We start from the raw sequence: 14,135 nt of genomic DNA, 5'->3' as shown, positions 1-14,135 counted from the left end.
CAGGTCCCCCAAGGTAAGTGAACCCACCGGGTTTCTTGAGTGGTGGTTCCTTAAGCACCCCGGCCTGCAGGGACTGCTCTGGCCAACAGGTGTCCCTCTTTGGGAGGTTATTTCCCTGCCCTCCCTGGGCCCTCCTGCAGCCACTGGCTGTCACTGTCTCCACTGCATTCCTTCAAAGATAGGGTCTACTAACCTTGCTCCTCTCTGTGTTGTTCTCAAGGGTGTTTAACAAAAAATACTGTGAATTGTAGATGTTCAGTGTTTTTGATGGATTTAGTTGAATCTGTCCCCATAAAAATACTCTTGATAAGTTTAAATGATTCAAGCTGTTATTTGGGGGGATTTTTTGTTAAGTTTTGAGGATAAATTTATCCATGAGAATAAAATCTGTGCTTTTAAGAAATTGTTGAATATACTCAACACAATAATCAAAATACTTGCTTTAAAAAACCTGTTGATATGGGCCATTTTGAACTTGATTTACTCTAATCTGTCCTCATTTATGTGATTTGTGAAGTCATACTACCCAACCCCAGAATTACACACACACACACACACACACACACACAAAACAGCAAACCACACATTTTGAGGTGCAGATAGCTTGCTTTATTTTGTTGTTACTATTTCTCAAGGAGGTCCAACAATTGTAACTAACAATTGAATTTATACCTGCATGAAAGGAACTACACATCAAATTGACATTTTGGGCAGTTAGTAATGGTGTAGTTGTTTTTAATTTAACGACAGCTTTATTTTGTTGTTGTTGTTGTTTTTTTTCTTTTTTTTTGCTGTGGCTCATCGCTTAGTTGCCCGTTTCTCAGGTTTAAATTTAAATTTAGAGCTACCACACGAAGGCGTTGGCTGCACCCCCAGAACCTCCAAGAGTTGACACTGCTCTGGCATAGGAATACTTGAATAGCTTGGTGAAATGAAGGGATGGCCAGGCGATGTTACTTTTCCAAGCTATCCCCGCACTCTCTATGGTCAGAGACAGTGTAGAAGGAGCGAACAGAGTGTTGGCCGTTACACTCTGCTCTGGTAATATTTAAGTCATGATAATTTAGAGTGTGACATCATCAGAGAAAATGTAAGACGTTAAAGTGCTGCTTACAGGAGGGTAAATGCAAACATCACCAATGCCTTACATTTCTGATTCAACAGGTATTGGTGCACATGTCCGGTTACGTGCATGGCATCATCTCTTAGGTGGATAGGAATTCTTCAGTGGGGAATTTCTCAACCCACTGAGGCATGCTTAGACATCAACATTACGTTGAGGCACAAAGATTGATTAAGTGTTGAGCAGGGTATTCGTTCCATAGGAAACTTTCTCCTACCAACGGTTAGTTTCAAAAGTTACATTGTAAAATGTCATAAAATAAATGGTACAAAACTTTATAACCGTTGATCCGGCTATATACAGTATGTACATGTCACTAGAAAATGTATAATATTCTTAGGTCAACAATTATGAAAGATTGAAATGTCTAATTTTGAACTTTGACTCATTTAGGTTGACACAAAACTACTTTTCCTTTTGGAATATTTACAGATCAGAAGGATTAGTCCATGTGGATCATTTGTGAAAGGTTAAGAATGAGTATGAATATGAGGAGCACAGGCCCTCTTACATGGATCGAATATTTATATTCACAGTGGCAGAGTCAGATCCAAATTCGTTCCCTAAGCTCAGGGTATAAAGTCCACCATCTTGTTTCTGTACGTCCATGATGATCAGAGTCGTCAGGTCATCTGTGTTTTCAATGTGGAATCTCCCGTGTTGTTCTTGGTTTTGAATTTTTCTTCCGCCACGGGACCATACTACTTCTGGGGTGGGCTCACCCGTAAAAGCACAGGCTACCGTTAAAACTTTCCCCTCATCAATGCTGATGTCAGAGGGAAGAGCTTCAATTTTAGGTGGAATTCCTTTATGGGACAACAACAAAAATGTTTTAGGATCATGAAAACATGATTTGTTTCTACTAAATTATATGAACTAAAGACTCTACTGTGCTACTAGGCTTATCTACCTCTACCAGTAATTTATATTGCTCACCTCTTACGCCTGCTTTAAGCATTCTACTAGTTGAGCTTTCCAGTTGTGTCATACTAGATTTTCCCATAAAACTGCTGGAACTCATTTCTACAAAGGACTCTTGCATGGAGGACATGCTTTGGGCAGACATGCTTGCAAATTTCATTTCAGTCATGCTGCTAGCACTGCTGCTGCTGAAACTGCTGAAGGAGGCCTCCTGCTTAGAGGCAGACATTTGCATTGACTGAGACGAGAAGCTTCCTTGCAAGCTTGTGTCGCCACTTGTCCTCAATACTACCTCTCTGGGAGGTTCTTCAACTAGAGCTGTGGAGCATAGCAGATACACAGTGAACATCAATGACATCTGGTTAATTGGGGACATCTGACATTGACTTGCAGAAATGGAAAACTTACACACACACACACACACACACACACACACACACACACACAAAAACGTAACCCAAACAATTTGCTGAGAAAGCATAAGCAGATACATACATTTGTCAAGAGCTAGCTCAGTGTCTCCAAGAAACGAATCTTTAGATTTCTATCATTACATTACATGCAGGGGCTAAAATAACTAGGAGAAAAATGATTAGCCATATAGAAAATCACAGAGATTTTGTGCATTCTGAAAGTAAATATAATAGGGGACTTGGTAGCTTGGCTTTGAAAGTTAGTTTGTTCACATATCTGTTTAGCTGCAAAGAAAATTTGAGAATAAGGATGAATTCCCATGGGAGGCCGGCGCCGCTTACACTTGGAATTTAATGAGGCTTCTCGGAGTTGGCTGTGCTCAGGAAACAAAGGGGGAAAAATACATAAAGGCCTTAAGCAAGTGAGGAAAATGGGAAAGATATACTTACGGAGGACCGTTAAGGAAGCAGTAGCTGAACACTGGCCACGGAAATTTTTGGCCTTGACTGTGTACTTCCCACTGTCACTTATTGACGCATTTCGGATTTCAAGAGAATATACATTTCTGGAGCGACTTACACTGATTTTTGAAGAAACAGAAATCTAAAATGTAAAGGGGGGAGGAAGAAGTGTTTCTTTGAGCTCTTGAGGAACAGATGTGGCCTTTTAAATTTTCTTCAATGATATACTCATGATTAAACTTACCGGCAAGTTATTTTTAAACCACTCGATTTCTGGGGATGGCTCACCACTGATTTCACAAGAAAAGACAACATTTTGTCCTTCATTAATATTTTGAGATCTGGGCTGTGAGATGAAGGCTGGAGCATCAGAGAGTTCTTTGCTCAGGGTCAGATCATACTGACATTTGATGATCCCTTGGCTGGTTTTGCCAATGCAGGTGAGGATCCCTTCATCTTTGTGACCGACCTGCTTGATGGTTAAGGTCTGATCGCTGCCCGAGACACCATATCTGTACTCGTCGGAGTTAGTGAGCTCTACGCCGTTCAGTACCCATTTGACATCGGTAGCACCAGCAATGTTGGCTTTTAAGGTCACCTTCTGACCATCAGTTATGCTCATCTGAGTAGAAAATGCTTTAATCTCTGCATGCGTTCTGATTTCTTCCGATGCCTGTGATGTTTTGGTGATTTCCTCATGGACAATGGATTTTTCCAGAGAGGTTGCTTCTGATTTCTTGACTTTTTCAGATATCCGAACCTTTGAAGCTTCCTCCTTGAGGGCTAACTTTTCTTGAGATTTCACCTCTGATTTTTTCATTTCTTCAGAAATTAGGGCTTTTTGGGAAATCTCCTCTTGGACAACCACCTTCTCTTGAGATTTCACCTCTGCTAATTTCTTTTCTTCAGAAATTAGGGCTTTTTGGGAAATTTCCTCTTGGACAACTGTCTTCTCTTGAGATTTCACCTCTGCTAATTTCTTTTCTTCGGAAATTAGGGCTTTTTGGGAAATTTCCTCTTGGACAACTGCCTTCTCTTGAGATTTCACCTCTGCTAATTTCTTTTCTTCGGAAATTAGGGCTTTTTGGGAAATTTCCTCTTGGACAACTGCCTTCTTTTGTGACGTAATTTCAGAGGTCTTTTGTGTAGATACTTTCTGTGCCTCAGTGTCTTTTACAGCTAAAAAAGAAAACTCTGTAAGGCAAATGAAATTGGAAAGAGGCCCCACCCTTTTTACTCTTTTGTAGATTCTGCAAGCAAATAAATAAGACTCAAAGACAGGGATGTTGCCTTTTGTATGCAGTATAGGTAATATTGAGTTCTTTCTCAGTCCTAGTCTTGGAAAGTTGTCATACGTGACTTTTGAGATCAGTATAATGATTCTTTAAATTGAAGACAATTCCTTTGACTTGCAAAAAAAGACTTGAAAAGAATAGTTGAGATATTCAGGATACATGTGGATTTAGGAAATTTTGATTAAAAAACTGAATTACATTTTAGAAGATTGAAAGCAACCTAATATTAATTGGAAAAGTAATATAGCTCTTTTACTAACTGCACTGCTTGGGAAAATTAGCAAGAGTGAAGGTTTACGGAAGCAGTACCATTTTGTATATTCACCTGACTTCATTCCTAAGTGTTCCTGGGAACAGCGGCTGCCTCTTGGAATCTTATATACCACCACGTATAATTTGGCACTTATCAAGTGCTTTTTATGCTAATATTACGCTTCTTAAAAATATTTGTATTTCTCTATTTGTGTACAAATGGTATTCTGGAATTTGGAAAACAGTTTTAATACTTTCATGTGTCTATTTGTAAGGGAGAATGTTTGGAAAACTTCCTGTTATTGTTTTCTGAAAAATATTCGTAAAAACAAAAGCCAACCTACCTTTTATAGTTAATTTGCAGCTGGAGGACACAGATCCGGCTGAATTTGTTACTGTGCAAGTATAAAGCCCACTGTCAGACATATCAGTCTTACGAACTTCTAAGAAGAAAACTCCTTTGTCTTCAGAGAGTTTGTATTTACTTCCTTGTGTAACAGCCTATAGAATGCAAGTGATTTGAGTTTTAAAAAGTTAAGTGTAAACATTTTTTGGGAGGAAGGGAGGAAGGGGTGAGATTTTTAGGAGATAAAATTGAGAGACATTTAAGAATGGTTTACCTTTCCATCCTTTGTCCAGATGACGGTGGGCCGGGGTTCTCCAGTAGCTTTAACTGCAAACTTAGCCACGCTGTCTGAGGAAGCAGTTGTATCCTGCAGCCCAGTAACGATGGCTGGTTTTGAGGAAATTGGTTCAGGCACTTTTGGTTCGGTTTTCTTGGTTTCTGTTGACTCAGCAGTTTTCTGAGTTGCTTTCTTAGTTTCTGATATCTTTGACACCTGCTCATGGATACTCTTAAAGGCTTGTCCCATAAAGTGGAAGTTTGTTTTAGAAGTTCCGCCTTCGCTAGATATCTCACAAATGTATTCTCCACTATCAGATTCTGTGAGGTTATGGATTTTGAGCTCATAGGTACCATCTGCTGAATAATGAAACTGAAAATGCCCATCTTCCTTCAGTTTCTTGCCATCTTTATACCAGGTCACCTCTTTTGCGCATAATACACTACTTTCGACTGCGCAGGTCAGCTTCACGGTATCTTTAGAAGCTTCTGCTTTCAGAGACTGAGTTATCTTGGGTGGGACAGAGACCGGTAGCTGCTGAACCTTCTCTGTGGGTGTGGGTTTTGTCTCTGTGGGTGAGATGGCTTTTGGGTGAGAAGTGACCGGTTCTGGGGATTTCACTCGTTTTGGAGACTTAGCGGCTTCTGGAGATTTCACTCGAGGCTCGGGAGATTTGACTCTCGGTGGTGAGGTTACAGCCTTTTCAGTAACCCTGGCCTTTTGAACAGTCAGAGTGAACTGAGCCTCTTGCCTCCCTTCACTGTTTTCTACCACCACGCTGTAGTTGCCCTCATCGGAAGCCTGAACCGAAGAGATCTCAAAGGTAGATTTGTACTTTGTGGTGGTCACTTGGTGGCGAGCAGAAGAACTTATCACTTGGCCCCCGCGCTGCCAGACCACGGTGGGTACCGGCTCGCCATCAGTATCACAAGAAAACCTCGCGGACTCGCCTTCATACACGGTGATGGACCTTGGCTTCGTGAGAATTCTTGCTCCCACCAAAGTCGTCTTGATCTTCCTGTGTGTGGTTTTTTCTTCCAGTGACTTTTGTTCCATGGCCGCGCCTCTCATTTCCGCGGATGCGTGGTGTTCATACGCCGAGAGACTTTCCCTTGTCTCGGTCATCTGCGACTTCATCTCCCTGACCGAGGAAGACGCTTCCATCTCAGATGTTTTCTTGAACGACGAAACCGCGTATTCCTCTGTTCTTGTCAGCTCAGGGAAAACAGACGCGGGGACTTGTTCATCTCTGCGCTGGGAAGCGTAGGTGGTGTAATCCCCGCCTGTTACATCCAAGGTCGCGTAGTCCGAGGCCTCACCTTTGTAGTTGGTGCACACGGCGCGGTATGTTCCGCTGTCCTCAGCTTGACAGTCCAGAATTTCTATGGTCAATACCCCACTCATGTTGGTGTAATGAATCTTACTGCTTTCCTGGAGTTCGACACCATTGTGGTACCATTTAACCTCAGCGGTTGGCTTAGACTGAACATTTAAGATAAAACGGGTATTTTGGCCACATGGAACCCTGTGGGAGCGCATTCTCAGTGTGATTCGAGGGGCATGGTCCAGCGTAAAAGGCTGCTGACTCAAAACTTCATACATCCTTTCTGATGTCTTCTGAGTCTTTAAAGCAGCTTTCATGGACTCATACCTGGAAAAGATATCAAATCTTGCAGACCTCTCAAATCTTGAGAGTGATCTCTCACTAGACACGGGGCTGGGGGAACGTGGGCGAGTTCTCTCTGGAGTAGGGGATCTTCTTTCTGTGTCATCTTCATATTCCTCCTCTGGTGGTCGATGTGGCCGGATGAGCTCAGACACTGGCCTCATTAACTCGATATAGGTTGGAGACAGGGAACGCCGCCGCCTCAGTAGCCTAGACACTGAGGAGGAGGAGGCCTCTCTATGAGCACGTTTTGAGGAAGCCTCTCTCTGAGCGTGTTTTGAGATTTCATATTCTTCTTCGATTTCTGTTATTTCTGTCACTTCTCTCTGTCGCCTTGATTTCTTTCTAGACTTTTCCTCCTTCGACATGTGGTCAAGCTCACTTCTGTATTCGGAGAGGCGCTGGGTGGTGGTAACTGGGCGGAGCAACTCTTCATCCTCTTTTTCAGCCATGATCCTCTGCCGTTGTTTCGGGTGCCTGTAGGAGGCCCGGGCGTGCCGTTCCCGCAGTTCTGCATAACTCGTGCTAGTCTCAGCCCTTGTGGGGATGTGATAGGTTGAATACCTGAAGTCTTTTCTGGTTTCCTCCACCTTGACGTGAGCTTGTGGTGAAGTGTAACGCAGACTAGAAAGCTCAAAACGTGGAGGGCTTCGGCTTGGCGGTGAAGCTGAGAAACCCAGTTCAAGCTCTTCTTCAAGACGCAGCCTCTCTTCCTCTGTTCTTTTCATTGCCAAGTAGTCGTCGATGGGAAGGAGTAATTCTTCATCTGATATGTCGCCAAGAGAACGTCTTCTAGGTCTGTAATAAAAGTCATAATCAGGAGAAGGTGTGCGGCGGCGGGCTGGTCTCACCATTTCAAGATCATCTTGGGAGAGTTTGGGAATACGCCATTTAGGTCTGTATTGATCTGTAATGCGTGGAAGAGGCATCACATAGAACTGTTCCCATCTTGAAAGGCGGATGCGCTTGGGTCTTTTCTGTACAACTCTGTCGATTTTCCCAGGCATTTCAAATTGATCACGTATCTTTTTGTACCATTTCATGTCGGACATAGGCACAAATTGCTTAATGCGTTGGTCTTCTTCTATGGTAGTCTGTTTGTACTTGCGTGGTTCTGGTACCTCATAAGGCATACGGAGTTTTCTCTCTTCCTTCTTTTCTTCCGTCTCAAGTCGGAATTCCCCTTTTACAGTCTTGGTGCTTACAGCTGGTTTGTAAAGGATGGCAGCTTCTCTCAGAGCCTCTTGGGCTACCTGTGTCAGTGGCACCGTTTCAGTTCCAGAAAGAATTTCAGCCATTCTTAGCGTTTTGTCAATTTGTTTTTGGACATGTCGTTCACGCTCCTCCTTAGTCTTGAATTCTTGCTTGACATACCTTAAGCGTTCCACTTGGAGGTGAGCCTGGCAGCTGGTGGATCCAGCTGTGTTCGTGGCTGTGACCCTATAGTAACCCGTGTCTTCGGGCAAAGTGTCCCTGATGTGCAAAGCATAATAATCCAGGCCTTCGTGGATAATTTCAATGTTAGGCCCAAGGGACAGTGGCTGGCCATCTTTCTCCCATTTTAACGTTGGTGGGGGGATGCCAGACACTCTGATCTCAAAGCAGACACTTTGGCCTTCTTGGCATTCTGCATTTGCCAACAGCCGTTTGAACATGGGTCTTAAGGTTGTATCTGTTGGTGGTGGGTGTGGGGTTACAGTCAGTTTTGCTTTACAGCTGTCCTCGCCATATTTGTTCCTTGCCACAACCGTATATTCAGCATCATCATCTATAGTTACACTGCTGATCGTTAACTGGTAGAGACCCTTGTCAGACTCAAATGTGTACTTCGCATCGTCATCACCTGGTTTGATCTTCTGCCCTGATTTATACCATGTTACACGAGGCTCTGGGTGGACAGTTATAGTTACTCCAAATCGGACATTTTCACCCACATAAGCGGTCTTGTTATAGAGAGGCAGGGTAAATTCTGGTGGCCTTTCCAGGAGTCTCATCGTGTCAGTTCTGCGCTTAATTTTCTTCATGGTTCTGCGGCAGTAATAGTCATAAGTTTCTCTCACACCTTTAACAAATAGTTCTGCATAAGAACTATCTTCCCCGTAGTCATTGACTACTTTGCATCTATAGGTGCCATCATCAAATTTGGTAATGTCTTTGATGTACATGGTGGCTACTCCGTCTTCATAGGTGATTTCATATTTCTCACTGTTCTCCAGCTGTCTGACTCCAAAGTACCAGGTCACTTGGGTAGACTGATCGTAATTTTCAATTTTGCATACATATTTGGCATATCCTCCTTCTTCGCCAACTGCATGCATTATCTGTCCAGAAACTGGGCCAATTTCAATGGATGCTACTTTAACTTTAGCAACACTCACTCCTTTCTGAGATCGAATGGCACCACCACAAGAGATTCGGGCCGCCGACACAACCATGTTGAGGTCTTTCTTGATGAGAGTGTGGTAGTAACGCCGATGTTTTAGTGTTCTGATAACTTTAGTACTGACCCTTTCTATCTTCTGCTTCAGCCATGGGTGCTGGAGTGCCTCGGATGCTGTCATGCGAGATTTTCTCTCTTTCACTAACAGCCGGTCAACAAAATCCATGGCTTCAAGGCTAATCTCTTTGAATGCTTCTTCCTCAAAAGTATATTCAGCATTCATGATGTTCTCTATCATCTGTTGGTTAGTTTCAGCCAGGAATGGATTGGTACCACTTAACAGCACATACACCAGTGTTCCAAGTGACCACATGTCTGTGGCCGTACTGACAACGTCATGCTGGTGGACTTCAGGTGCATAGTATTCAGGGGCAGTGAACAGAAGCCTAAAGTTGTCCCCTGGCTTCAGCTGACGGGCTTGACCAAATTCTATGATTTTAATGGTGGAGCTCCTTCTTGTTTGGTAAATGATATTTTCTGGTCTAATGTCAAAGTGTCCAATATTATGACTATGTAAGAACTCAAGTGCTTCGCAGACCTGGCGAACGTAACTTACAATTTCTCTTTCATTAAGCTCAAAAGCACTTGTGTTAATGCGCTCAAATATGTCGAGTCCTGATATGAACTCAAAGATCATAACTAATTCTTCCATGCTCTCAAATGATTCATGGAGGTATAAGATGTTTCTGTGCCTGGCGATATTTAGAATGGAAATTTCCTTCTTTACCAAAACCTGATCAGTCCCCTTGACTTTAACAAATTTGGCCATGTAAGTCTTCTTTGAGGATGTTTCGACACAACGGTGGACAATTCCGAACTGACCACGCCCAAGATCTTCAGCAATCATATATTTCTCATACAGTTCCTTAGTTGAAGAGTGAGATGCTTTAGTCATGGAAACTTCCCTGGTTTCATCTACCTCTTCATCGTAATTCATGGCTCTGGTCTTATCTTCTTTGGTTATGGTTGGTTCTGAAGGCTCAGAAGGCTTGCTCAGGCCAAATTTATTTTCAGCTATTACACGGAACTGGTAGCTTGTTTTTCCAAATAAGTTGATCACGGTATAACGTGTTTCTCGGGCCTGTCCTACACGGAGCCATCTTTCTGCAGTAGTTGCACACTTTTCAACAATGTAGTTGGTGATTTTGCTACCACCATCAGAAGCTGGCTCAGTCCATGTTAGGTTGACAGAATCTCGTGAGACGTCACTAACTTTGACTCCTCTGGGTGGGTCAGGAACATCCGCCACATCCAGTTCAACGGTCTTCTGATCAATTCCAAATCTGTTTTTAGCACAGACCACATAGAATCCAGCATCTTTTCTCTCTACTCCACTGGGGAAAACAAGTGATGTGAAAGATCTTGTGACAATAACTTGGTAGTGGCCATTATTGTCGATGAGATCTTGTCCTTTCTGCCAGGTGATCACAGGATCTGGTTTGCCACTGAAAGGGATCTTGATGCTGACCACCTCCCCTCGGAGAGCATGAACTGCACCCATGCCTTCAAGAGTTTTAGGCAAGTGTATCTTAGCTGGGACTGTAGCAGAATAAAAGAAAAAAGAATGCAATTTAGCAATACCCAACACTATTTAAGTGCAACGACTCCCCCACCCCCACCCCTAATTCACAGTATGTCATCTAGCACCAAACTGGTTTTTATAGATTTGAGGTCTTTACCTTCTACTTCTAAGGAGGCGGTGCCAGACACAGATCCCCCTTGGTTGGTAGCTCTGACTTGGTAAACTGTGGCATCATCATCTGTGACACTTGCAATGATGAGCTGGTGGTAGCCACCCTTAAACTCTTGAATCCTGTACTTCAGTCCATCTGCAATGATTTCTTTGCCTTGTCTGTACCATTTCACAATAGGTTTCGGATGACCAGTCACTTTGCAGACCAAAGTAGCATTGCTCTGATATCTGACATTCAGATTTCTCAGTTCCTCTTTAAAGTGTGGTGCCTGAATTGGGACATCAGATTTGGGAATGGCAGGTTCCGATATTTCACTCCATTCGCTCTCCCCACCTAGATTTTCACATTTCACACGGAACTCATATTCAAGACCTTCAATAAGGTTTTGTACTGAAAAGACGGTCTCTCGAATTTCTTCCGTTGTCACAGCAATCCATTTATTCTGCTTCTTCTCACGTTTCTCAAGGTAGTAATTTCTAATCTTTGCACCTCCATCACTGGCAGGTGGCTTCCAAGCCACAACACAAGAATCTTTTGTGAGAGCAGTGATAGTTGGTTTGCCAGGAGCACTCGGCTTTTCTGTTTCAAAGAAACAAGAAAGATTTGAGTCATGAGGCAAAACAGGCAGCTTTATGAAAAGCTTAGTTTTTATTTTATTTTATTTTATTTTTTTAAAAGATTTTATTTATTTATTTGACAGACAGAGATCACAAGCAGGCAGAGAGACAGGCAGAGAGAGAGGAAGGGAAGCAGACTCCCTGTTGAGCAGAGAGCCCGATGCAGGGCTCGATCCCAGGACCCTGGGATCATGACCCAAGCTAAAAGCAGAGGCTTTAGCCCACTGAGCCACCCAAGCGCCCCCAAAGCTTAGTTTTTAAAAAGACAATCTTACAAACCCAAAGTTCTAAGACCAGCTATCCTGGAAAAATAAAATGGGTCTCTTTATGCTAAGAAACTTATCGAAACACAAAGTTCGTTTTTTAAAGAAGAACTAGGGTTTATATTTGCTGTTGTAGATGTGCAGAAGTTCAGTTTAAGTGAGACAAAAGGCACTTGTATTTTATCTAAATCTTGGCTATTTCCTTTGAAACGTTATTTGTATTAGTAAGAGTTTTGCGTAAGGATGGAATTTTGCCGTTGGAAGATTGTAGAGATTGTACTCACCAAAAGGACTCTTAATGATCACAACCGAGGCAACCTCTAGAGGCTCACTGATGCCAAAAGTGTTTTGGGCTGAAACCCGGAAGTAATAGCCAGCATTTTCTGTGAGGTTTACAATTCTGCAGGTTGTCACGGAGATGGCTGAAGACACCAATTGCCATTCAGCTCCTTCCTTGGCCTCACATTTCTCCACCACATAGTTGGTGATCCAGGAGCCTCCATCATCTGCGGGTGGTTTCCAGCTGATCACTGCAGAGTTCTTCAACAGAGCTTCTATCACAATTGGTCCTGTGGGTTTGTCTGGTTTATCTGTTGAGAGAAAATACAATTATAGTGGTTTTTTGTAGTAGGTCATCTGAGATCTCTTTTTTCTTGAAAAGTTAAAAAGAAAACACTAAAAACTAAAATAAAATACCTTGTATTTCCACATCAAGGATGGCATCAACTGTTCCAAAAATATTGCTGAGCTGAACTTTGTATTTCCCAGCATGAGTCTTATGTTGGACATTCTTCATGACAAGATGAGTATAGTGCTCAGTGTTTTCAATAGTAATGTTTTCTGAGTTTTGCAGAAGTTTCTGGCCATGGAACCAAGTGATGGAAGGTACTGGACGACCAATGTACATAACATGAAGTCGAAGTGTTGAACCCACAGCACCATAATATTTCTCCTTCAGTGGGTAACCGGGATGGAACTGTGGTGTTGCTTGCAGGAGAAGCTTACTACTGGTTTCTACTTCTCCAACCTCATTAGTAGCTACGCAGGTATAAACACCTTCATCTTCTTGTTCCTCTGTCATTACCGTTAGCGTATGTGTGCGTCCATCTGAAGACATTTTGTACTTCCGGCTTTGTACCAGCTCCTTTCCAAATCGGTACCATTTAATGTCAGGAAGAGGCCTTCCAACAATCTGGCATGACAGCTGAGCAGCTTCACCCAACTTGGTGGTAACATCCTTCATTTCTTTGCGCACTCCTGGAGCCTCTCCAGCTGAAGGATATGAAAGATAATATTAATGCATTATTTTTACTACTGAATCTGTAATCCTCTGTCCTTGTATACCAGGAATGAACTTGCCCTTTTGACTAACATTTTCGTAGATACCATGATTTACACGAGTACTTAGAAATTTAGTAGCGCTTTTCCTGGGCTCTTAGGGGAAATAGGGATTCAGTGAGCACATCATCACATTATTATATAGAGTGACTTTCATCTTTACAGTCGGGAGACAATCGCTTCTCGGCCTTTTGGCCCAGATCAAGTGTACAGTCGGGAGACATCAGCAATTATAAGGGATCTGGGGAAATTTATGAATTCTCTCTATAAATCTATAGAAAGAATCTTTGCCTTACTTAGGTTCACTGAAGTGGGGTACACTTGTTGACCCTTCGAGTCTTATTAGGAAGCATAAAGAAATCCCAAACCATTGCATCTGAAGAGAAATTCCTCTAAGAATGTGCTCAGGTCACTGCACCTAACATCTACTGAGGTTACGTGCTTGGAATGACTTCCTGTAGAACATGGCAGCTATTTCCTGTACATGTATATGCCAAAGTGAGTTCACTCTTCCTAAACACTTGCTCTCCTCCAATAAGGTTTTCTGCACATCTACTTAATATCAAGGAAGAATGAGCCTTAATACATTGCTTAGTTTGTAGGTCAAAAGCAGAGAACTAATGGCTACTTACATGTTAGCTTAGTCTTTACAGACATAGCAGTTCTTCGAGGTCTGCTAAGCCCGGTCTCATTCTCGGCAAAAACCCTGAATTCATATTCAGTGGCTTCCAGCAAGCCCCCTATCGTGAATTGCCTGTCCTTGATGCGCTCCTTATTGCTCTTCTTCCAGGCACTGTCTCCAGACTGCCTGTATTCAACCCAGTATCCAAGGATGTCTTTGCCACCATCACATTCGGGTTTCTCCCACTGTAGAGTGACACTATCTTTGGATATTGAAAGAATCTCAAGTTCTCCAGGTTGGCTTGGCTTATCTGAAATATTTTCAAACGATCGAAAAGGGAATGAGTTTTACTGCTGACATAAAAGCGAAAGACCCAAGATGGCTTGCCTCTTTGGTTTGAACCCCT

General features: G+C 42.7%; 1 protein-coding gene across 1 annotated transcript in view; it reads right to left on the bottom strand.

Annotated features, from left to right (window-relative positions):
• Positions 1-590: 590 nt before the first annotated feature.
• TTN (titin) overlaps positions 591-14,135 on the bottom strand; it is a 272,495-nt gene continuing 258,950 nt past the window's right edge. The window contains exons 330-339 of the mRNA XM_080798480.1: positions 13,740-14,039; positions 12,466-13,041; positions 12,054-12,359; positions 10,875-11,468; positions 5,087-10,734; positions 4,811-4,967; positions 3,164-4,098; positions 2,908-3,061; positions 2,060-2,362; positions 591-1,929 (exon numbers count right to left, since the gene is read on the bottom strand). Of these exons, the coding sequence (XP_080654606.1) occupies positions 1,631-1,929; positions 2,060-2,362; positions 2,908-3,061; positions 3,164-4,098; positions 4,811-4,967; positions 5,087-10,734; positions 10,875-11,468; positions 12,054-12,359; positions 12,466-13,041; positions 13,740-14,039 (9,272 nt within the window). The 3' untranslated portion in view covers positions 591-1,630. The remainder of the gene's footprint in view (positions 1,930-2,059; positions 2,363-2,907; positions 3,062-3,163; positions 4,099-4,810; positions 4,968-5,086; positions 10,735-10,874; positions 11,469-12,053; positions 12,360-12,465; positions 13,042-13,739; positions 14,040-14,135) is intronic.

The sequence above is a fragment of the Martes martes genome, assembly GCF_963455335.1.
Source record: "Martes martes genome assembly, chromosome: 3".
Taxonomy (NCBI): Eukaryota; Metazoa; Chordata; class Mammalia; order Carnivora; family Mustelidae; genus Martes; species Martes martes.
Note: the sequence above shows the minus strand (reverse complement) of the source record. Positions and strands in the feature narration are given on the sequence as shown.